The sequence below is a fragment of the Cyrtonyx montezumae genome, unplaced genomic scaffold (genome assembly GCF_038088225.1).
Source record: "Cyrtonyx montezumae isolate F1298 unplaced genomic scaffold, pur_monq_1.0 scaffold_2, whole genome shotgun sequence".
In the NCBI taxonomy this organism is placed as follows: domain Eukaryota; kingdom Metazoa; phylum Chordata; class Aves; order Galliformes; family Odontophoridae; genus Cyrtonyx; species Cyrtonyx montezumae.
Genome location: NW_027071936.1, coordinates 38,486,625 through 38,510,217, shown reverse-complemented (window position 1 = coordinate 38,510,217; position 23,593 = coordinate 38,486,625). Strand labels below are relative to the sequence as shown.

Sequence of the window (23,593 nt, the reverse complement as noted above, 5' to 3'; positions counted from 1 at the left end):
GTACAGTTCTGTGACTTTAATTTAGCCGTAGCAAATGTGAAACCAGCACCCGGACTGGGAGCGTGTGTATAAGTGGAACCAGTGAAACCTGAGATAAACGCCGATGCGCGCGACGTTGCTGCATGCACCTCATTAGCCAGAGGCGAATGGCAACTTGCGTACAGAATTAGGATGCCCCAACTATGCTTTTCCCATCCGTTATCGGAACCATCCCATAACGTGTTACTGACTTTTCCCCTCCCTTTAACGCCGGAGGGGGGAAGGGGGAGTGAGGAAGGCACCGCCCGCAGGCATCACGTGACGGCCGCCCGTTGCCCGCTGGGAATTGAAGTCGCGGCGGGCGGGGCGGGCGCGCGCATGCGCACTACTCTCTTGTTTCCCACAGAGCCGGCGAGCTTAAAAACAAGATTGTTTTTTGTGAAATATTTGTCACGCATATGAGAGCCAGCGAGGCAGCCGAAAGCTGATGTCATCGGAAACGCCAGCAGAAAACATCATGCCCCCTGATGCACCTGAGCTGGGAGGAAAGGGGAAGTCGTGTGCCAGGCAAGTCGGAAGACAGGAGGAAGGCACGGAATGCCTCGAGCCCATGTCCAAGAGGCAGAGGAAGAAACTGCTGAAGCAGAAGCAGTGGGAAGAGCAGAAGGACCTCCGTAGGTACGGTTCATAAAATGGCTTTCTTTGGATCGCGTGTGGCACTTTTGTTGTGATAGTCGTAACGTGTCAGCAGAATCTGTGCGTAGCTTTAACAAATCAGGGCTTTTGAACCGGTTTTTTCCCATACTAGGCTTAAAGCGATTGTTACAGACTGCTCTGAGTATGAAGAAACTGTAAAGGCATCTTCTCAGTGCCGGAAGTGTTCCTCAGCTTGAAGCAGATAGGAGGGCTTCAAAATCGCGTGTTAATGGCTTGTCAGGAACAGGCTGTACAGTGAGGTGGATGGAGAAGTGGCTCAGAGGGCTGTGATTGGCAGCACAGAGTCCAGCCAGAGGGCTGCATTTAGCCGTGTTCCTCAGGCATCAGTGTTGGGTCCAGTCTTCAGCATCTTCATCAGTGACCTTGATGAGGGGATGGTGTCTGCCCTCAGCAAGCTCGCTGGTGATACGAAGTGGGAAGGAGTGGCTGACACACTGAAAGGCTGTGCTGTCCAGTGAGACCTGGGCAGGCTGGAGAGTTGAGCAGAGAGGAACCAGATGTGGTTTAAGAAGAGCAGATGCACACTCTTGCATGTAGGGAGGAATAACTGCATGCATCAGTATGTGTTGGGGGATGAACTGCTGGAGAGGAGCTCTGTAGGGAAGGACCTGGGTGTTCTGGTGGATGATAGGCTGGCCATGAGCCAGCAGTGTGCCCTGGTGGCCAAGAAGGCCAATTGAGAACGTGGGGTGCATTAGAAAGAGTGTGGCCAGAAGGTAGAGAGAGGTGATCCTCCCCCTCTACTCTGCCCTGGTGAGGCCTTACCGGGAGTATTGTGGCCAGTTCTGGGCTCCCTGGTTCAGGAAAGACCGGGATCTCCTTGAAAGAGTTCAGCAAAGGGCTACAAATACGATAATGGGCGTGGGGCACCTCTCTTATGCGGAAAGGCTGAGAGACCTGGGTCTGTTCAACCTTGAGAAAAGAAGACTCAGAGGGGATCTGATCCACGTCCATAAATATCTGAGGAGCGGGAGGCAAAGGGACGATGCTTCTCTGCAGTGTGTGGTGATAGGACGAGGGGAAATGGCCACAAACTGAAGCATAGGAAGTTTGGCACAAATGTGCATGGGAACTTCTTCACAGTGAGGGTAACGGAGCACTGGCACAGCTGCACAGAGAGGTAGTGGAGTCTCCTTCTCTGGAGATGTCCAAGACCCACCTGGACGCCTACCTGTGCAACCTGGGCTAGGGAGCTGCTTCGGCAGGTGGTTGGACTCCATGATCTCTAGAGGTCCCTTCCAACCCCTACAATTCTGTGTCTCTGTGCTTTTCCTTGTTGCTGGTAAATCTTGTGAAACACTGATCTTTATTTTTTTATTTTTCTTTTGACACATGAAATACTGTACTGTTAGTTACACTGACTTACCCATGAAAATATTTTTGGACAGTGGTGAGCTGTGTTCTGTTGCTGGGAGGAAGCATATCTGGGCAGAAGACCTGACTCAGAATACCTTTAAGTCCATGAAACTCTCACTCTTATCTTAATTTGAATCATCACAGATATCTATCTTTGTATGTATATTGATAACTTCACAAGCGAAGTTGTGGTGTCAGTTTCATGGTGCTGTTAGCATAGCACAGATGTGAATAGTAGAGAGAAATTAAACCTACACAGTTATGGGCCGTCTACCTTCACCATAGAACTATACACTCGTGTGCGTGATGTGCACCTCAGTGGATTTGGCAGCTTTTTTTAAAGGTGTATCTGTTTATTTCTGTAGGCAGAAACGAAAAGAAAAACGCCAGAAGAGAAAATTAGAACGTCAGTCAAAATCAGACACCAGTAACAAAGGGAATGACAGGAAGCGTATGCGGAGGGAAATCGTTCCCAGTACACTTCGCCTCATTGTGGACTGCAGCTTTGATGACTTGATGGTGCCAAAGGTATATCAAATATAAATGTTGAAAGATCCTCTGCAGTGTTGATGCAGCATCAGAGCAGACAGTAGCGGATAGTTAGCATTTTTCAGATTGTGATGACTCCTAGAACTGCTCACATCAGTTGCAGATGTTTTCAGGGTCTGGAATGTAACTTTATGTATTGCTTAAGATTCTGATCATATTCATGGAGATGTGGTGAGTTGATTTGTTTCTATATTCCCGTTTTTTGGAAGCAGCTTGTGCAGCATGATCTCTGTGAAGCTGTATGTAATTCTGCTTCAGAATGATTTTGTTAGAAAGGTTGCAAATGCCACATCCAATTACTTTTTCCTTTGAAACTGACATGCAGCTCCCAGCAGTGTTAGAGAGAATCCATGGAAATTAGAACTCATAGCATTGTGAGGATACTGAGCTTTTTCTCTCAGTTATGCCAGCAGTGGTTCGGACCAGGCAGCACAATTCAGCCCATCTCTAAAAAGCTTAGAGTGGATTAAAAAATGTAGGTGAGGTGTTCACAGGATAGGTAAATCTGAGAAAGATCAGCGTGGTACCCAGCTGCTGGTAAGACACTTCATCTGCCATCTTGAGATCAAAACTGCTTTACCCCTACAAGGAACATACGTTAATTTGCAGCCTCCTGTATGAGTGCAGCCTGCAGAGTCTAAGGCAGACCTCTCCCCTTGCTTTTACCCTGAGCCTTTCTACTGCTCTGACTTCACTGTCCTGCAAGACTACGTGAGTTTGAGCTTTTGCAAAACCCATCTGACTGCTCTTTGACTGTAATATAGAGCATGCATAGCACTGAGTGTTGTTGTAGTGTGGCAAATCTCATAGATTCCTGTGATTAATTTTGAATGTTTAAAGATATACTTAAATCTCAGTGATTTTATTTTGTTTGTTTCCTTGAGCGTTGCTAATCAAGCACACGCATAGAGGTGTTTAAATACACTTTTGTTGGAGATGTACGTTTCCGTGTCGGCAGAATCCCTTCACAAAGGCTGTTCCTTCTCTCAGGGTCTGATGTCCACTCTCTTTCTGTAGTCATTTTTGCCAGTTAAAAGCCTCCTTTTTCTCTCTTTAGCTTCTGGCTCATGGTAAAGCATTTTGTGGTGGTCTGTCTGAAGGACTGTGTAAAAACAAATTGTGTTGTATACAGGATGTTAAGAAGCTTCACAAGCAAATTCAGAGGTGTTATGCAGAAAATCGCAAAGCATTCCATCCTGTGCAGGTATGTTGAAACAAGCTAAGTACTGACTGTATTGCCACGTACCAAGTGTGTGAAGGAGGCAGTTGCAACTCCAGTGGGCACAAAAAAAAAACCTTTTTTTTTTTTTTTAAGAAGAAAATTGCATCTGTTTTAGCTGATGAATTTTCAACCCACAAGTTATAAAAATACACACGTATAAAAGTATGTGCCTGTTGGTGCAGAGTGCCACTAAAGTGGTGTTGATAGTTCTGTCTTTGACACATACAGGTGTAAAAAAGTGACTGTGTGTATTTCTTTGTGTTCCTAACTGCATGAATGAAGTCTTAGTACCACTGCCACTTTTAGCTAGATGATAAGTGTGTACTTTAGCTAATACTTAGGAAAAGAAGAATGTTGTACAGTGAGGAAACAAACTGGCGTTTTAATGGTTTAGTACTGTGTACCTTTCATTTGTTCTTTTCAAAGTTTTACTTGACCAGCCATGGGGGACAGTTGAAGAGCAACATGAATGAAAATGACAAAGGATGGGTCAACTGGAAGGTGAATATTTGACTATTTCTGTAAGAAGGAAAAAATAAATCTTCATTACAATTGTTAGCTAGGTTATTTGCTGTGAAGAACCCGTGCTTTTTCTACAGTTATTTTCTTCTATGACTTCAGAGCAATATCATATTAAATGGTGACTCTTTAAGCTCTAAAAAATATGAGTCAAGGAGTGCTTGTCTTGAATCTAGATTTGATTTTTGCTTTAAACACTCCACATGCGTAGTCTTCACTTGATCTTCTTGAACAGATACTGTTCTGTGATAGACTGCTTGACATAGACAGTTCTGACAGTCATCTGTTTTGATAAAGCTCTTTTTGTTTTTTATTTTTATTTTTAATATTTTTTTATTGGGAAGATACTGCTTTGAAATAGTGACATGATTCTTCTGTGCACTTTTCCATTATGTTAGCTCTCAACATCAAAATATTTAGAGAAATAACTTGACTTAGTGCCAAACTCGTGTTGGTTTTCCTTGTGACTCCCTGTTAAATAGGCATTCCAGCAGATAGGATTAAAGGTTTTTGGGGTTTCAGGAAGTTTCCCAGTGACTGTTTTTCAAGCCAGTGCTTCAGGGAGCTATGGTAGAGACTGCGGATTATTCGTGCAGAATGCAGTCTAAATTGTGTGATGTACTGAAACATCAGTGAGGGGCATAAAGTGACTCTTAGTGGTGCTGGTTCAGTCTTGGGTCTGTAAAGATTGCCCAGCAGCTCATCAATGAAATGTAACTTTTGTAACTGCTTTTTTTAATTTTTTTTTATTATTATTTTTTTAGGATATCCAAATTAGAACAGAGCACTACAGTGAGCTAATACAGAAAGAAGACCTAGTATACCTCACCTCAGATTCCCCAGACATTCTCAGTGAGCTTGACGAGAAGAAGGCTTATGTGATTGGAGGACTGGTGGATCATAATCACCACAAGGTAAACTGTGGGTATGCTTCTTTACAGTTCTTTCATTCACATCTTGTTTTATGTAAATAGTACACATTATTTATTTTTAATTAATTTGTGTATGTAAGAAAACTTCTTCAAAAACGATTTCATTAAAAATTTGTTGAAGAAATAAAAAACCAAAACCTGTGGTGGCATCAGTGACTTGCCTTCCAGAGTGCAGACGTGCTGAGGCTTTTTACGATTTAATCTTTTCATTTTAAATATAGGAATGGAATTAATAACACTGCTCAGCTTACTGAGGGCCATATTTTCAGACAGAAGGGTTTGGTTTCTGTTCATGCACTTGTGTGTGTGCTTGTATGTGCACGTGCCCAAAAATAGATGAAGAGCAGCACTTGAATCTCGAGTGTCCTTTTTTTAATGAGTTTGCTTGTCAGGAGAATTTAGTGAAGTAACATACATGCCTCAGAGATCCAGTTCCAGAGCTTCACGAGGGACTGTGCTGTGTGGACCTGGAAAATCTTGGAAAACGCAGCTGGGAAATTAAAGCTCTGTTGTTGCTTTTCTTCAGAGAAACCCCAGTGTAATTTCTGGTGACATGATGAGGCTCAAGATTCATCCCAATTTTTTCAGCATCACAAATGATACTGAAGCAGTTAGTCGCAGTTAAAGGCTGGAGGAAACTGAAGCAAATGCTGTATGGCCATTATGATACAAATAGTTACTCAGTTGCCTTTTTTTTTCCCTTTAAAGGAAAAAAAATTACGGTTTTTTTTTTTTTTTTTTTCTGTGTGTGTATTCTTCCTCCAGTAAAGTACCTGGTTACCTTAAACTGAGGTTAAGCTCAGGCTTGCCTTTGAAACAAGCTGTGCTTGATGTGTTCTGAAGTTGTATGACCAGGTGTTGTTCGGCATCCTTTTGACCATACGTAACAGAGTGACGTGTATTTGGGGTGGCATGTTTTCCAGAGGTAACCCTTGAAGCAGGTACTGTCTTACCTGGGTAGGCTTCTGTTTTTAATCATCTTCTACTGCAGTAGTGAGGTGGTACTGGCAAGACTCTGGACACAAAATGATACTTATAATCTAGTCTGTATGCACTGATAGGGAATTGTGGTTCTCAGACCAGTTGTTTTTATACCTTTCTTCCAGGGAATTACTTACAAAAAGGCTGTAGAGCAGGGAATTGGTCATGCACAGCTCCCTCTCGGAAACTTTGTGAAGATGAACAGTCGGAAAGTGTTAGCAGTCAATCATGGTAAGTTCTAAAGCACAGAGTAATGATGCTGTTACAGAATATACCTGCTATATTAAGAATTTGAAACCTCAAAACATGTGCTATTGTGAAAATACCCATTTTCTTGAATCTAATTGCCTGTGGGACATAGTAGTCCTAACCTTTAAATATTTTAGGTATGGTAGAATACAGAAGTGGCCAAGGAAGTGCTTTATCCACTGAGACGTGCACCTTCTGTTCTGTTAAATTGTCCCATGATAAATTTTGGCATTGCTGCCACCCCAGCCTTTTTTCCAGTGAGTAAAATGTTGAAAACAGTCCCATGTATCTTATTCCATTAGAAGTTAAGAATATGTGATGTTTTTTCCACCTCTTCTGACAGCTTTATTCAGCAGTAACTGCTTAGGTACCTGTATGCTGACCTAATTTGTTTAAGCAGTACTCCATCTGCTGAGCTTTCATAATTGCATTTTAACCTAGCTTCCTGGTTTTGGCTGAAGTGTACAGTTATGCTTATCAAAGTCCTAGCACCTTCAGTTCCTTCAGATCTGTTATTATTTTTTTAATGTCATTAAACAAAAATACATGGAAAATGGGGGTTCCACAGACCATTGTTGGTTTTTGACATGGCATACGAGTTTTCATTTTGCCTTACTTCGAGTTCAGTTATTTTATTTGTCTTGCCTTGTGTCAAGTCTGTTATATTATTAGCACGTGGCATGAGAACTGGCCTTTTCAAACATAAAGGAAGAGGTTTCTAAAACCCCATCTTTACATGTTCTTTATATGGACCCTGGCATATCTTTGTGCTGCTTATTAGAAGTTCTGCTAGCTGTCGTTTTATTGGAGTATTTCTTTGGTCTTATACTGACCTCTAGTGTTAACATTTTTGGAGGCTATCTTCTAGGAAAAAAACATCACAATTGAGGCTTTCATTGATTTGCTCTATGGTACTGTGATTTTACTGCAATTTAGTTGCTGAGATTTCATGTTGTGTGGAATTGCATTCCCATACCCTTCTAAAACATTTTCAGTTCACAGCTGAAAAACACGTGGCACAGACCATTTGTGAAGTAAAGGTTCTGCTATGGCAGTATTATGCTTAAGGATTTTAGGCAAGAATAACTTCACCACCACCAAAAGTAGAGGGACCTTACAGTCATAATTACAGCCCTGGTCCATATTGTAACTCTAATAACATAAGCTTAATTGAAAAAGACCATTTTCAGGAGAGGTACTACTTGATGTGAAGAAGATGAAAGGAATCATGCAATCTCTAAAGTCTCATTTTATAAATATTGTAAGTGAAAGAAGCTTATTTGCACTGAGATTGTTTTTGTTTTCCTGTGAACGTGTCTTGTTGCTTTTGTAATTGCTCAGTGTTTCTGTTTTGGTTAATTTGACATCTGGATACCTGCTCTTAGTGCAGAAGTTGAAGCTGGAAGACTAGAGTATGGGATAGATGAGACTGTGGGACCTGCCTGGTCCCTGTGGAACTACTTTCAATAATGATGAATTTGAAAAGTCTCACAGAAGAAATTTTTTTTAACTGCCTTGTCAGTCTTTGAAGCACCTAAATTGAATGGGGCCCTCTGGTGGTGAGAAATCGCCAGCATTGTTAACAGTGGAGTCCACATGCTGGTTTTCATTTATTTGCTGATTTATACCCTTTATTGGGATCATGTCTCTGTATACTTCAGTCATCAGTTCAGAGCCTGGGTTGCCATGTTATAATGAACACATCAGGTGTTCAGGTTTGTGTTCCAAGGTCAATACGTTTTAGTGTGTGTTACAGTACCTTACTGTTCCATTCCAGTCTGCAGCGATGTCTGCTAACTGTTCCCATTGCCTTTTCCCATCCTTGCTGAATGCTTTTGTTGCTATTGTAGCTTATTATGGAAGACTCTGTTGCCCTGTTGAAGCCTCTCTCTTTCCATCAGTTTAATTTTACTGTGCTGTTCAAGGAAGTTCCAAAGCAAGGGTGTTCCTTGTATTCTTCTTGTTTCTGAGGCAACCATTTTTGCCACAGATGTTTTCTGGAGTAACTTAGAGTGATATAAATGTAGTCCTTTGGGAAGTTGTACTTTTGCAGTACGTCCAAGGTGAATAATCTGTTGAGTAAAATGGCTATCTGTATCAGTGCCATAGTGTCCTGTAATTTGGGCATCCTGGCTGGCTGCTCAGGACACCTGGATCCAGGAAACCTCTAGTAAATGCAATGCTTTTCTGTAACTTGCCTAAGCATGAGATCTCTGCAGCTTGTCCCTTTCTGAACACTTGCTTAATTCTGTAAGTTTTTTATCCCCTCCATAGCTCCTCTGATCCTTTCTTATATGCTGTCACCTGGCATCAAGAACATTTGTTCTGAGGGCATTCTTTGAAATCTGCATTCTCAGGTGGTATTGGTGCTATTCCTGTAGTTATAAGCTTGGAGAACAACCCCTGCACCTCAGATTTCTCAGCCATGTCTGCTTTACTTCTGAGCCATAGGGCCTCCTCCTGCCTTCCCTGCTGCTGCACAGCCACAGTCTATGTTAAGAGGTTTTTTGAGGGGGGCAGCCTGGGATTTTTCTAAATAAGAATTTGCTGATTACATTTGCATATAATGCACTTTGGAGCTATTGTCAATCAGGGAAAGTTTTGGGAGGAGAAATAGGGAGGAGTTGGGTAACAGTGTGGGTGGTATAATAGCAACAACCAGAAGTTTGCAGTGTTCATGGCTGGTGAAAGGGAGAGTAACAAGAGTTTTTGCTTAAAGCTCAGATTTCATCAGATAGAAGTGAAAAAGAAATGAGGATATAGTAGGGTTTAGGAAGATTTTGGGGCTGTCCATGTGTTATAATTTGGGAGGGAAATGACATCATTGTTAGAGGGGCATCCACAGGAGCATTTCTTTCTAACGTCGGAAAGTGTTAATGTCAGTATAGAAGGCACTTGTGAGACCTGGAGCACTGGGGGGGACATTCCTCTGTCCCTGAGACAAATCAGTTCAGTGAAGCAGCTACAGAAAAGCGTTGCTGGAGTAACTGGAACTATAGAATCTTGCAACCAGAAGCTGAAAATGCTTGGCTTTAAACTGCAGCAGTATCAGAATTGCCACATCTGCTTCTTCCTATACTTCCTCAGCTTTACACCGAATGTACCACGACCAAATGCATGTAAGCCTCTGTAAGAATGGATCTGGAGCTGTGTTCCTATCAGCACTTTGGTTTCTTTCTTGTAAAAGAGCTGATAGCCTCTCTTGACGTTGCAGTGTTTGAAATCATCCTCGCATACCTGGAGAAGAGAGACTGGAAGGAGGCCTTTTTCAGTGTCCTGCCGCAGCGGAAAGGGGCTGTTCCACTGGGAGAAACCAATGATTCATCCCAACATGCTCTATCTGAGAAAGAAGACGAAGACAATGACTCAGACAGCAACTAGTCTGCAGAATAAGATGGGGAAACGAGACGTGCAGTTCATGGGATAACACTGGGACACGAAGCTAAACTCTGAGGATCATCTGCTGCCCTTGTGGTGCTTAATTGTTTCAGTGCTTGGGAGCTTTATAGTTGGGTCAGTTATTCTTGGACAGAAAGGGTAAAGACAAATGCAGTTTTTATCCTGAAACTTCTATATTAATAGCTTTTTTAAAAGAAAATAAATGAAAAGCAAACACAGATTTATTTTGTTTACCAAGGAAGCTATGTTATTTATGTGTTTTTTGGTTTTTTTTATTATAATTACTTGGGTATATTACCCAAAATGCTTATTCACTATTTTAATGTGTGCATTCGTCTTTTTCAGTTCTAAGCAATGAACTACAAATAATCCCCTGACCTCAAAACCTGTACCAAGTAGTGCCTGTTGCAAGGTGTTCATGCATATTTAAAAGCAGAAATAATTCTAATTTTCCTCAGCATCTCAAAGGCAGTCACAAGAACTGGGCTGCCTTCATCACTTGAGCCACTCTGATTTATTCATCTGACTTCAGTTAGTTGTGGTCAGAAGAGGAAATATAAGTGTGGGATCAAGCCAGTGCTTAATGCTTCAGTTTGAGTAAGATGTGTGTCTGCATAAGTGCTTATTTCTGCTGACCTGGAATCAGAGAGGAGATGTAAATGTGACTTTGTATCCATTTTTATTCCTTCCTCTGTTATTGCTTTAAAATTCAGGGTAGAAGTGGGATCTAGTGCAGTGACCCTAAAAGATTTGTGGCAAACTGGTCATGACTTCTTAGGCTTGGCATACTTCTCCCTATACTTTTAAAATGACCATAGAAAAGTTTATTTTGTTAGAGGATGTTTTGGTTTTTTTTCCCAAATATTTTTTGGTTTGGATGTGTTAGGCTGTGTAAAAATGTGATTGCTTTTATTCCAGCAACTAGATTGACTTTTTCATAAAAGCACTGCTGGCGTGATATCTGTAACAAGAGCAGTGTAAGTACACCCACTATTTATTATTCTGAATTTTTACATAAATGTGTAAAACAGTGCAATTGCAAGGAGGTGCAACTTAACAGCTGAGGCACTGCATGTTAACATATGTAGCACCTATTAAACCTGGTCTAAGATTCTTCAGTCTCTTGAAGGTTTGTTTTTTTAAGAAATACTTCATATGTATACCTCATTTAGGAGATAAATGTGGGCTTCGGAGGCACTTGAACAGATCTAGTGGCATTTTATGAAATTATTCTTGTGACAGAACACTTTTGTTTCATACAGGAATTGTATTACATTCTAAAAGACAGCCTGTCTTGCATATGCAGCAGTGGAATCAGATAAACGGACATGCACGTGCTTTTATATCAAGCTGCTGCAAATTTGAAGCTTTCCTATCTGGATAAATCCAGAACATATTCCTGTCCTTGCTAGTGCCATTGCCAGTAATTTCTGTTGCTGTCACCTTTTCTCCACCTGTGCTAACCTGATCAGTCATTCTGTTCTGAAGCCTGCACCTTGTTTGCACTGTCTCTACAAGGTGCTGTCCTTGGGTTGTGGTAACTGATGGAGCAGTAAGGGCTTGTACTGTTTGTGTCGTGATGAACTGGACAGGATTTTGTTCCAGAGCTAGGTCAAAATTATCAACAAAATGACTGCAGCACAAAAGTGGGCAGACCTGTAGCCCTGCCATAATGCTGCAGCTCGTCAGACACACCAGGAAGATAGTCCTGCTGTCTCTTTGGGATTTTTTTTGCGTTGCAGAAGTGTAGAATGGTAGGATGGCCATCTGTTGACATCCCTGAGAGAAGCATCCTGAGTAGCCTTGGTCTTGTCCTGTATTTCACTCAGATGTGTACGTTGAGTACATGAGCTGTTTGTTCAGTGAAGATACATGTATTAGAATACTAACGCCTTTTTTCTTTTTTTTCCTCCAAAACTGCTTACTGAAATTGTTCAAAATGACTACATAGTTTGTTGTTTGGTTTTTTTTTCCTGAAAACTGAAAATGTGCTCGTATTTAGTTATCGCAGTGAAGTGCATAACTCATACCAATTTTTGTTTGAACTGCACGCTGCGGAGGCTTCGTGTATTTATTGAACGGGCCAGATCTGCAGTGACAGTGTGACCTCTCTGAAGAGGGACAGAAGTAAATACATGCAGGGAAATAAAGGTTTGCAACTTGAGTCGTTCATGAAGCATTTAGAAATGCTTGACATTGATGCATGGCTGTTTAAATTAGCTTACTGTCTGAATCTTCTCAGTAACAGCAGATGGTTCCAAAAGGCCGCGGGCTCCCAGCTGTTGGTGGGAAGAACAAATGATAGTTTTGAAGATGAGGCATCTGACTTTATTACAGGACAAAGAAATGCAGCTGCCTCATGAGAATAGTCTTACAAGGATCTCCATCCTTGCTGTGCCTTCGTGTTTGTGAGAATCTGTTTCAGCTTTTCCTGTTAGAGAATCTAGGTCACCAATAAAGCAGGCAGGTAGGAGCAGAGAAGGAGTTAGAGGACATCTGCACAGCATGACTGGGTAGCATCTGTATTAGACTGTAACCTGTTGATCTGTTCTGAATTTTGCCATTTCTTATCCTCTAAACATAAACAACTTTTATTCTGGTTCTGATTTACACACTGAAACTTGTTTGTCCTTTGTGCTTACAGCCCAGAAGGCCAAGTGTATCCTGGGTTGCATCAATGGAAGCATGACCAGCATGTCAAGGGAGCTGATTCTGCCCCTCTGCTTTGCTCTTGTAAGACATAAGACCCTACCTGGAATGCTGCATCCAGTTCTGGGGTCCCCAACACAAGAAGGACACGGAGCTGTTGGAGCAGTTCCAGAGGAAGGCCACAAAGATGGTCAGAGGGCTGGAGCACCTCCCCTGCAGGGACAGGCTGAGAGAGCTGGAGCTTTTCAGCCTGGAGAAGAGAAGGCTCTGTGGGGACCGTGTAATGGCCTTCCAGTAAGCGGAGGGAGGCCTACAGGAAAGCTGGGGAGGGACTTTTTTTAAGGGCATGTAGCAACAGGGAGAGAGGAAATGGCTTTAAACTAGAAGAGGATAGGGTTAGACTAGATATTAGGAAGAAATTCTTTACTGTGGGGGGTGAGACACTAGAGCAGGTTGCCCAGTGAGGCTGTGGATGCCCCCTCCCAGGAGGTGCTCAAGGCCAGGCTGGGTGGGGCTTTGAGCAGCCTGTTCTCTTGGGAAGTGACCCTGCCTATAGCAGGGGGGTTTGGAACAAGATGATCTTAAAGGTCCCTTCCAACACAAACCATTCTATGAGTCTATGATTTTACTAGATGGGTGAAGCACCTTTGAGGAAGATTTATTTCCAGACATCTAGCAAAAGCAGTAGCCTATGGTTTTGAAGGGAAATCTCTTTGAATGAGCAGTTGATTGTAAATATCCTTGCAAATTATCTCATTTAATGGCTCTAACGTGTTTGCACAGTAGCCAGCCATTTTCATAGAGGAAATGTAATTATGCTTTTGAAAAGCTGCACTGATGTGGTTGCCCTCATGCTGATTCTGTTCAGTAATGAGTCTCCAAGGTCTCCAAGATTGAATTAAGCTTTTCGGGCTCAACTAACACAGCAGGATGTTGAGAGACAACTGATAAGCAACGCTTAGGACAGAGGTTTAAATAGAATTAAGGCAATGTGATTATGGCCCATAAGTACACACAGCTATTGTTACAGTTCAGTTGATGTATTGTCAGTCAGCCCTGTTGTTCAGTTTTGCTGCTGTTTGCTTTCCAGCTCTTTTGTAGTGTTATTACCTGAGACACGGGAAATTTCAAAGCGCTGTTGAAGGGAAGGATATGTATCTTGCAGCAATATAATGCTTGCCAGCTCCTCCCATTTGAAATCTTGCCCCCATTTACCATGCCCTATAGGCTGATACTGTTGAACAGCTGTAGAGAAAGGACATATGCCTAACATATCCTAGAAACTGATACCCATTTAAATCATTTGGTACAAATGAGTTTCTGCATCTGTGGCATGAGTTAAGAAGTGCTCCTGAGCAGTGACTGCTCTGTGCAAGTTGCTTTCCACTGGCTGCTCACAGAGCTGGGACTGTCACCCAGGTCACAGCACTCCTTTCCAGCAGAGAGAAGGTAGCTGTTATTATGGTAGAAATGATTGAACGTGATGGTAGTGCTGTTAGAAGTGTAAGCTAAGCTCCATTTTAACACTGTGCTAACAGAATTTCTCTCCTTCTCCTACAAACAGGCAGTTGTTTTGAAAGAGCCTGTTTTCACGGAATATTTTTTCTCTAAAAAATAAATATAATTGTGGCTTATTTGTCAGAATGCTTTTGTTTTGTGAGAATGAATTGACAGACACATTCAGAGCTGATAAAATCTTATTCTGTGACTTTCACAGTTCACTTGACCTGAGAAAGTCTGGGTATTTTTCTGTCATTGTTGGCCTGTGTTTCAGTGGCTTGAGGCTTGCATGGTAGTTTTAATGTTTGGTTTGCCCCATGTGCTGCAGATGCTAAAATCTGTGATGCTTCTCTGCTAGTAGTGAGAAATACGGAAGTTTGCTGTGAGGCAGACATCTGCAGTCACTGTGCAGGCCAGAGTATGGGAATCCAGGGCCTTTTAAGTGGTGACCCTGTCCTTATCAGAATGTCTGGAGCCAAGTCTGTGTCCAAGAGCTATTTGTTCAGGTAGATGGGTCATGCAAAAAGACCCACTGGTCTGGTGCTAAAAAGCATTGCCTCTGTCTTTTCCTATTTATTTTACTTCACGTGTACCTATGCAGCATGATTTGAGAGCCAAAGGTAATGAGCAGAAAATAATTTTAGAAGGGAATTTGAACAGATTTCTTTACATTTGTTCTAAAGTTTATATTTTTATTATCTCTAAGTGCTCAAAGTGTGCATTTCTATATGTGAAAATGACTTGAAGCTGCTTTAGAGACTTTAGATGGGCTTCCCCTGGAACAGGGTTTATCTTGCTGCAGGTCAGCACGTGAGGGCAGGTCTCTTCGTTTCCATTGCCAGTCATGGCTCTTCTCTGAAGACAGTGTGTCTGCACGTGCTGAACCTCTGTTTCTCAGCCTTGAGTACAAAATACAGTCTTTATCCATTTCTGGAAAAGATTTTGAAAATGAAAGCTGTATATTACCAGGCTAGGCTTAGAATGTTGGTACGCCCTTGAGAAAAGAAAACCCCTTCCCAGCCCTGGCAGCACTTTGAGGGGGAAATTGATGCTATAAAGGTTTTTCTTTTGTCCTTGTCCTCACAAAAGATTGTGCTTTCCTACTTCTTCAGTGACGTTACTAGCAGCCATAAAAGCTGGTAGCTTTGGAGCTGCTGTGAATGGCTTAGTCCCTGAAGGCCTGATCGTTTTCACAGACTTTTGTTGTCTCTTTGTGTTTCAGAAGGGATACAAAGAAGCGGTGGTGAGGGTCTGCTGGGAGTTCCAGTAATGTTTGTTTGCCCTGGCAGGCTAGAATGTTCAAAAGGGGGCTTTGGTAGCTGAAAAAATCTTAAGAAACTGTGATTTTTGCCTGCAAATAGTGGGGAAGATGCATTAGGTGATAGCAAATTCCAGAGTTTGTTAGCAGCAGGAGTTTCAGCCTATGTAAAACTCCTAACAGGAGTTTTTAGTGAAGGAAGAGATGACATCAGTACCTCTTGCTGCTATGCTGTTTTCCAGCAACACGCAGATGCTGTTATACACATCCCTCATCTTCTTGTATTTATGAGGTGCGCCAGTTGGAAAATTTACATGAATGTTGTATCAAGAGAAACCAACTGAGTGGCCTCAAGAAGGTCTTGGGTGTCTAGCTTAGGGAACTTAAGTTCTGCTTTTAAATTTCATTTCTCATATTGTCATCGACTGGGTCCTGTTGCAGTTTCAAATGGTAAGGCTGCTGAACATTCACAGTCCCTGTTCTGTTCTGTAGCATCCTAGGCACATGACATCTTAGCTTATATAGTTTCCAGAACTTACCATGTTTTATGTTTTGGCTTGCTTCTGAGCCGTTAGTTGGAGGCCTACATGAAAAAAAAAAACAACAAAAACAAGAGCAAAAGTCAAACAGTGTAAGCTGTGCTCTGCAGTATACAAGAGGCTTGCCTAGTTTTTTGTTTGTTTTGAAAAAGCCTTCAAGTGCTCCTACAGCTCTGCCCTGGTCCTGTAATAACTACATCTGTATCAGTGCTGGAGCTCTTCTATAGTTGGGAGTGTTTCTGATTCAAGATCTGCATGATGCACTTCTGTCACAAAGTTGCATTTCTCACAAAACCCAAAGGCAAAGAAAAAACTTTCTAGTTGGATTTAGCTTATCCCTCATCCTAGCAGCCTCACCACAGATTTTACCTGTTATTCAGATCCCCTTCTGGACCTCTCTGAGATGGAGGCCGAGGCTTTAACAAACCGTTTTTCATCTTCTCTCCTGTACCTTCCTGCATCGCATGTGGCCGATTATTCGGGCTGCCTTTATCAGCCAGATCAGAGTAAATCAGTCTGGACATGAAGACTTTCTCTGAAATTTGAAAACAGTGGAAATTTTATTGATGTTATGGCTTGCTGATCTGGATGTTTAGAGGTGAATTGGAGTTTCCTTACCTGGTATTTTTGAAGGGCTTAAGGACACGAGTGATAATATTTGTCTTCTGCCTTCCCAGAGCAGACCAGAGTGCTACTGAGGATATGAGTTTTCCTACCCTGCAGCAAACCTGAGTCTGCTGAGATCTGAGTGACTAATTTCTGTTCAGAATGGCCACATCTGGGCACATCTGAATCCTTCCAACTCAGCAATCTCACACAGCTCAGGTCTGTGCGAATTTCTGGGGTTTATACGAATATGTGAAAAATCATTCCTTTCAAAAGTGAATGTATGTGCTTGTTACCTTTTAGATTTGCCTTTGAGAGCCATTCCTGGATCTCTGTAAGCGAATCAGTCTGGAAAACTTTTCTCAGCCTTTCCAGCACCTGGAAGATGTAGGAGATAGTTACTGTGGAGGAGGAGAAGCTGATTGGCAGTGTATTTTTGTGTGTGTGTTAAGTTTAGTTCTAGCAGTGTGAGTGTGCAGTTGTACAGCTGCACAAAGTCTTGTAGAGTAATAGCTAAATACAAAATTAAGTCAGTAGAATCCACGCTGGAGAAAATAAGCCTATCTAATAATGTCTCATGCTATCCTCAAGAGAAATAAAAACATATAGCATCATCGGAAGCCACGATCTGCAGCAGTTACATCTTACCTTTATTTCCCACTGCAGGCAGCTTAGGTCAAAATCTGCTTTCTGCTGGACATCGGGACAGTGACTCACATTGAGGCATGCAGAGGAAGGCGAGGAGAGAGTCTGGAAGGCTCTCTGGGTAGCTGCAGGTTGTGCAGAGGTTTTGGGTCGTTTTTTCAAAAGCTTTTCCAAAATAGAAAACAGTCTGTAAGGAAATGCCTCGACTCCCTTTAAGCAGCAATTAAAGGCAGTGTGAAATATGTGCAACACTGATCCCCAGAAAGGATCTGCAGTAAGCGTGTTTAACTGTTATTTGGCTGAATATGGTCAGAAATAGGGAATGCAGAGGTTAATGGTTGCAGCTTCTAACACGTAGTCACCAGGAATAATGTCAGATATCTATAGCATAATGTTGGATTTTTCCCTTTATTGCTGAAGAAAATGTGTAGAACCTACACCAAGCTTTGCTTTGAATCATCTTTTTGGAGAAGTTGTGTTTTCTGGAAAGATCTGGATTTGGGTATAAGAATGAAAGTGATGCTGCATAACAACTAAGGAGAATTGTATGAAGAAGGGCTTAAATGTGGACCTCTATGTTTTGTTTGCTTTACCATCATGGATTTGTAGTGCGCTCGTGAGCAACTCTTTCAATTGTCTGTGTGCAGGCTTAGCCAGTATATTAAGAGCCTGAGAATTGGGATATGATTAGCAGAAGGTTTTGTTCATAAGTGTAGAGGGGGAGGTGCAGGAAAAGCAAAATGCACCTAATGGTTGTTAGCAGCAGTAGTGTTCTCTGTGTCACTGCATGCAGGATCTGGCCATCGGAAAGTCATTTTGCAGCCAAAACGGTAAACAGTTTGAAGAACTGTGTTCTGCATGCATACAGGAAAAGTGAGATGGGTTCTTACTATGCCCAGATTAAGAATCAAAGAGCAACACTTAGAAAAAAATGAAAATAGAAAAGTTAGAAGAGAACACAGGTCTTACTTTCAGCTTCTTTTCTGCAGAACATCTGAGTTGTGCCCTCTGAAGTTCAGTACCAGTATAGCAACGTTTGCTTTCTTTTTTTTTTCTTGCCATCCTTGTGACACAGTGTTTGTAACAGAATAATTTAGCAACCAGCTGTTGTACACTCACTATAGAGATGAGTAATTGGTGCAGCTTGAGACTGAAGAGCTATTGCAAGGAGGGTCTTTTAATGGCATTTATGAACACAGCTGCAAAGTTGGATCTGAACCCTAGCATGCTACTTCTACTAAATGGTATCAGCAAAAGAAAACTGTTGGCAGTTAAAATGTAAAGAATCATTATGTTAAAAGGGTGGGGTTTATCTTGCAGTTATTTGTAGAATAATATGATTTTCTTTTTTTCACCAGCAGTTTGAAACAAAGTGAGTTTTGTTCCCATATTCATTGGGTTTGACCATTTTTCTTGCTAGCGTGGCACAGTGATGTTACAGAGCTGAAAGTGATAGGGTGATGATTAAACCATAACACTTCTTGATGCTGTATCCCTTCCATGTTCTCCCCATATCCCTCTTTTTGGGTGTGTTTCTTCCTTAGCAGCCTGAGATGGCGAGTTTGGTTTACAGTATTCAGAAGTGAAAAGGAGAGTGCTGAAATTAAGAACTATGTTGTTGTTTTTTTCCACTCACCTTTTCAGGTGAAGGAGGTTTACTTCCAGTCCTCTCTGGAACATTTGCAAGTCCTTCTCCATGTTCTGGAAATCAAAAGGCAGTGTTTTCTCAGGTTGAAAAATAATGCAGATATACCTTAGGTTGTATCTGAGGGGGCCTTTTTAATTACAAAAATGCATTAGCCATATTTTGAAAGTCAAAATCTTTCTTCATTTGCTTTCACTTTATCACACAGTATATTAATGTAGTTGTTTGCTGAGATGCCTAACAGCTGAAGAAAATCCGGGAAACCATCTGCCATAGATGTACGCTTATGGTATTATGTGACTGCTATTGCAGAATGTTGCTTACAGGTGCAGTAATTGCTGTTAATTGTGTAATCGTTAGATATCTAGAGAGTATAAATAAAATCTATAAAGATGCTTATGTCAGCAAGGAGAAATCAGTTATCCATTACACTTGCCTTTGTAGTAGATATTAATTGCCCTGTGTTCCATTTACCTGGACCTGAGCTGTGATGAGGCAGTGCCCTGGCTGAGACCTGCCTCCACCTTGAACAGTTTAGTTTCTGCTGCTGCATAATGCAGTGGTTTGGTGCCCCTACTCACGTGCTGCAAGCTGTGAAGAGCCAGGTCCTCTTTGCCTGGAAGTCTCAAGCCTTGGAAGGCAGTTGTTGCCAAGCAAGTTGCCTCTCGTGTTCCCATCTAGCGCACTGTCTCTGTCAGCTGTTTGCTCAGGAGTGGCTGTTGTGTCAATATATGGGAGCTCTCCAGAATAGCTATGTCTTACAGAACAGATTGGGCTGTTGTTTAACCCTGTGCAAAAAAAAACCAACATCAAACAAACCCAAAAACACAACAAAACAGATGAAACAGCTACAGTCTTTACTACAGTAAACAATAACTTATCAAGCGATCTTCAAGGAGAGTCAGTTCTGAATGGATGGGAAACAAATGCATCAAAATTTAAGTTTCATGTAATAGTATAGAGCTTATGGAATGAGGCAAAGGGAATTTCAAATATCTGAGAAGCCTAACAGGAAAAAATAGCACTTGGCTGCAAGCAGGCTTGCAAAGCCAGTGTGACCTGGTCATTGCATGAGGCCCACATCTGACCTGCCACAGTCTGCTCCAGACCAGAAGCATGGTACAGTCAGTGCCATGTACAAGAAGGGGATACCTACTGCCATTTGAGAATGAGCCTACAGCCAGCCTTACAAACAGGTGAGCTCTATCCACTGCTTCATGTCTGAAGTGAAATGGCACTTACATTTTTCTCAAGTGTTTTTCTGAAACTTAGCTTTTTCCTTTTGACCATTTAGTGAGTCTTATTCTGAATCCATGAGTTTTTGAGTCACATAGAGAGCAAAACCCCAAATGGGTAGCACACAGAGGCTGAACTGAGCACGCTGGAATAGAGGCTGTGGACAATTAACACACAGCCTTTTGAGCATCCATTTCCCTGACTGTTTAACCAAAGAAGTGAGTTTGATAGCACAGCAAACAAAGTGTGTTTAAACAGTGAATAAGCATGGCATATTTCAGCCGGTGGCAGGGAGCCATAAGCAGTCTGCTCCAGGGCACGGTGTGATCAAGCTCTGCCTAACAGATATGATGTTCCAAACAAAACTTTAGAGAGTGGTCAGATAGAATGAAGCATGTGACAACCAGGAAATAAGTATAATTCTTGTGCCTAACTTAAAAAGCTTTTTGTCCTCAGTGAGAACAGTAGAAATTAATGATGAACCAGAATCTTCCTTTCTTAGCTGGAGTTTTAAAAACAACCATTAGTTTTATCATTAGTTAAAGTGAATTTGACATGGAGAAGAAGCAGTTCTAGAAAGTAGTTGAGTGTTTTTCACAACCTCGATTCTCTTAGGTATCTGACACAAGACCAATCTGAAGCAGAAAGAAACTACAGCTAAACATTATTCTGCTGAGATTACAAAGATATCCACCAAATTAGAGTTAATCTGGCTAAGCAGTATAAGACTTTCACTTTTGCTGCCATCTTTTGTCAGTTTAAAGAAAAAGAGATAAAAAATACATACCATATTTTTATATATTAAAAATATATGTATATAACGTTTTATACATTTATATATGTAATGAATTTTATATTCATAGTTTATATAGATGTATATACATATGCACACAGAGGAGCACAAAACTTTGTGCATTTTAAGCTGTGATCAGTGTCAAGGTTATCTTGTTTTTTCCTTCAAAGGCATTCATACTGATTTGAAAGAAATTCAGCTTTTTCAGAAATAACTTGGTCTACATCACCCTTTATACCTTATTAGGAAAGTTTTATTATGAACTAATTAGTCGACTACCAATACAAATCCTCTAACGATATTTGCTTATCCTTATAGTTCTTGAGGAGCTCGGTAGAGATTTTTGTGTCCCCTTCATGACCCTGACACCTTCTGCAGTGTAAATCTGGCCATGCATCAGCAGCTTTCTTTCAGCCACCGACAAAAAGATGTCTTTGTACAAACACTCAGTATTAGAAACAGAAGCCCATCCCTAGAAGTGCTGTTTGTTTTGCTGATGTACATGGTACACTGGTTTTGACTGTATTCCTTTCAGGAGTAGGAAAAGTAATCAGCCTCATCTTTTTTTTTCACAGCACAGCATTTTTAGAGCACAAGGTTAGTATGAAATACTGTGTTGCACAATACGTTGTTCCTGGAAAAGTATCAAAATGATATAGGTGAAAGTGAAATAGCTTTAAAAAAAAAAAAACCAAGTGAGAACATGTCTCTGTAAGTAGAATCTCTGACATTGTGAGTGCAGAAAGAGAAATTGTTCTAGCTTAAATGAATCTCAGGCAGGTGTCTTGGTAAAACAGTTTTAGTGATAGATTATAAAGAGTTCAGTGCTGCTAACTTTTGTGCTATTGACCTGAGATTATTCATTGCTGAGAACAGGTAAAGTCACCAGTGGAATGAAGTGGGGGCAATAACTTCATGTGTGCAGAGGGAAACGTTCAGGGTACATTTTGAGTTGTGAGCAACAGATTTGTAGTGCAAAGGATTTTAAGAGAACTTTTTCAATGTTTTCTTCTGAGTAAACTGTCCTTCATTCTTCTCTAGGTAATGACTGCTATGATATCATGCAGGTGACTGCAGCAGGGACACTGCTTACCCATATTGTTCCCAAGGGGTCTTAGTATTTTGGCCATGAATAATCAGTTCCAAAAGTGAGATTTCCTTCTGAGCTGTGAATGCTGGTTAAATGCTTACTTTAGATCTGTGAAATGGGAGCATCAGATGCTTTTTGGAACAAAGTTGTGCTATACTTGCATTTCTCTTTGTGCTTGCTAGGGTGGTCTTCTGGGGTAGCCATGTGGTCTCTGAACAACTCTTACCTTGTATGTGGCAGAGCATCCGAGGATGGGGAACATTCCTCGTGGAGTAGGATGCCCATGAGTTGCTGGAGTAGTGAGAGCAGTGTTGGCAGGTACTCATTGAGTAACCTTTCTTATTCTCTTGCTGTAGAGCAGGCTGATCCTTCTGCTATCCAAATGAGGCCAAACACTGGAAGTGAAGAGCAGGAATTGACAGAGAAAAGAAGAGGAAGCTTCAATCTCCGCTTTTCTTTTAAACGTTTCACTTGTCAGTTTATTTCTTCCATGTGCGTTTTGCAGAAGCTGCAAGCACAGGAGCATGGAAGCAAGCTTCCTCCTGCTCCATACCTAAGTACTTACCTCAGACAGCTAACACAGCTTGTGCTCACTGCAGCTGCCTTGCTGTTTCTACTCAGGAGCTCAGTTGCCCATTGCCATGTCTATTGAGACACCTTTTTGTAGTAACAAAGTATATTGAAGCAGGAGTGGATTGCTTTCTGACTTGAGAAGTGAAGGGACAAGTAATGATAGAAAAGGAAATGCTGAGGCCTCAGTTTCTATCTAAAGGTGATGCATGTGGAGAGGAAATCTTATTTCTCTAAACGCTTGCTGTCTGCTTCTAGATTATGGGTTTAGAAGTTGAATAATAGTTTAATAACTATTATTGCTGTTACTTTAATTATTTTTACCTTCCATATAGTAGAAATCACCAGTGTTCAGTGTTCTTGGCTCCTGACACCTTGGTTAGAACATCTACTACTGTAACTTCTGGTACTGGGAACGTCCTAAGAGTGGTATTATATTTAAGGCACTGTGTGATGATTCCAGTTAATAAAAAAATGGGCAATTAACCTGCAAGGGCTGCTCAGCCACGCAGCCTGAGAGCAGAATAAGCATTGCTGCTGGTATTTTAAGGAATACATGGAGAAAAGAAGACTGGAAAAGGACAAGGACATCATTTCAAGTAACTATGTTTTGCACAGTTACGTTTTTACTCCATAACTGTGTCTGATTTAGAAAACAAACAAACAAAAAAATGGTGTGGGCTGAGGGATTTCACAATGTGTGCAGAAGGACAAGAGATGTGAGGTTGCCCCATATGAAAACAAAAAGTGTAAATCCCAGAGTTGAAGCTCGTGTGTTAAGGTCAGAGTATGTATGCCCTAGCAGACAACTGAGGAAAGGTCAGTGTTTGTCCCTTGTGATGACTGCATTTCAGAGCACGTGGTGCTGGGGTGGAACTGGCAGTTCACAGGAACTGTTTTTATAACTAATGGGAGGTCTTTTTTTGCTTTTTTTTTTATGTGCCTGGGGGCATATGGAATACTTGAGGAAATAACATGGCTGACAGACAAAAGCTGAAAACAACAAAGCAGAAGACAAAGGAGAGAGCAATTAAAACCTATGTACTCAGTTATATGTGATTTGCAGTGCCATTTAGTTGCCATTTTAATCACATACAGCAGTACTGGCACATTGTGGGTTCCCTGGTGTTATTCCTGCAGACCACTGCCTTGCACAAAC

The 23,593-nt window shown here is 41.5% G+C and overlaps 2 protein-coding genes across 4 annotated transcripts; one reads left to right on the top strand and one right to left on the bottom strand.

Annotated features, from left to right (window-relative positions):
• The first annotated feature begins 407 nt into the window (after window positions 1-407).
• Window positions 408-11,101, top strand: TRMT10A (tRNA methyltransferase 10A). Of its 3 annotated transcripts, none has more exons than XM_065736917.1 (7): window positions 408-657; window positions 2,418-2,580; window positions 3,659-3,805; window positions 4,250-4,324; window positions 5,107-5,256; window positions 6,381-6,486; window positions 9,719-11,101. In XM_065736917.1, the coding sequence occupies exons 1-7, from the start codon at window positions 467-469 to the stop codon at window positions 9,883-9,885; spliced, it is 999 nt and encodes a 332-aa protein (XP_065592989.1). In that variant the 5' UTR covers window positions 408-466; the 3' UTR covers window positions 9,886-11,101. The 3 variants fall into 3 exon arrangements, with proteins under 3 accessions (XP_065592989.1, XP_065592990.1, XP_065592992.1); XM_065736918.1 differs by having other exon boundaries at window positions 3,734-3,805; window positions 9,719-11,100; XM_065736920.1 differs by lacking the exon at window positions 9,719-11,101 and having other exon boundaries at window positions 5,107-5,267; window positions 6,381-6,481.
• Window positions 11,102-14,776: 3,675 nt separating this feature from the next.
• CUNH4orf17 (chromosome unknown C4orf17 homolog) lies at window positions 14,777-22,227 on the bottom strand. Its single transcript, XM_065736189.1, has 8 exons — window positions 22,091-22,227; window positions 19,327-19,533; window positions 18,737-18,801; window positions 17,104-17,265; window positions 16,752-16,833; window positions 16,219-16,384; window positions 15,850-15,893; window positions 14,777-14,982 (listed from the first exon to the last, which is right to left on the bottom strand). The coding sequence occupies exons 1-8, from the start codon at window positions 22,188-22,190 to the stop codon at window positions 14,777-14,779; spliced, it is 1,032 nt and encodes a 343-aa protein (XP_065592261.1). The 5' UTR covers window positions 22,191-22,227.
• Window positions 22,228-23,593: the final 1,366 nt, after the last annotated feature.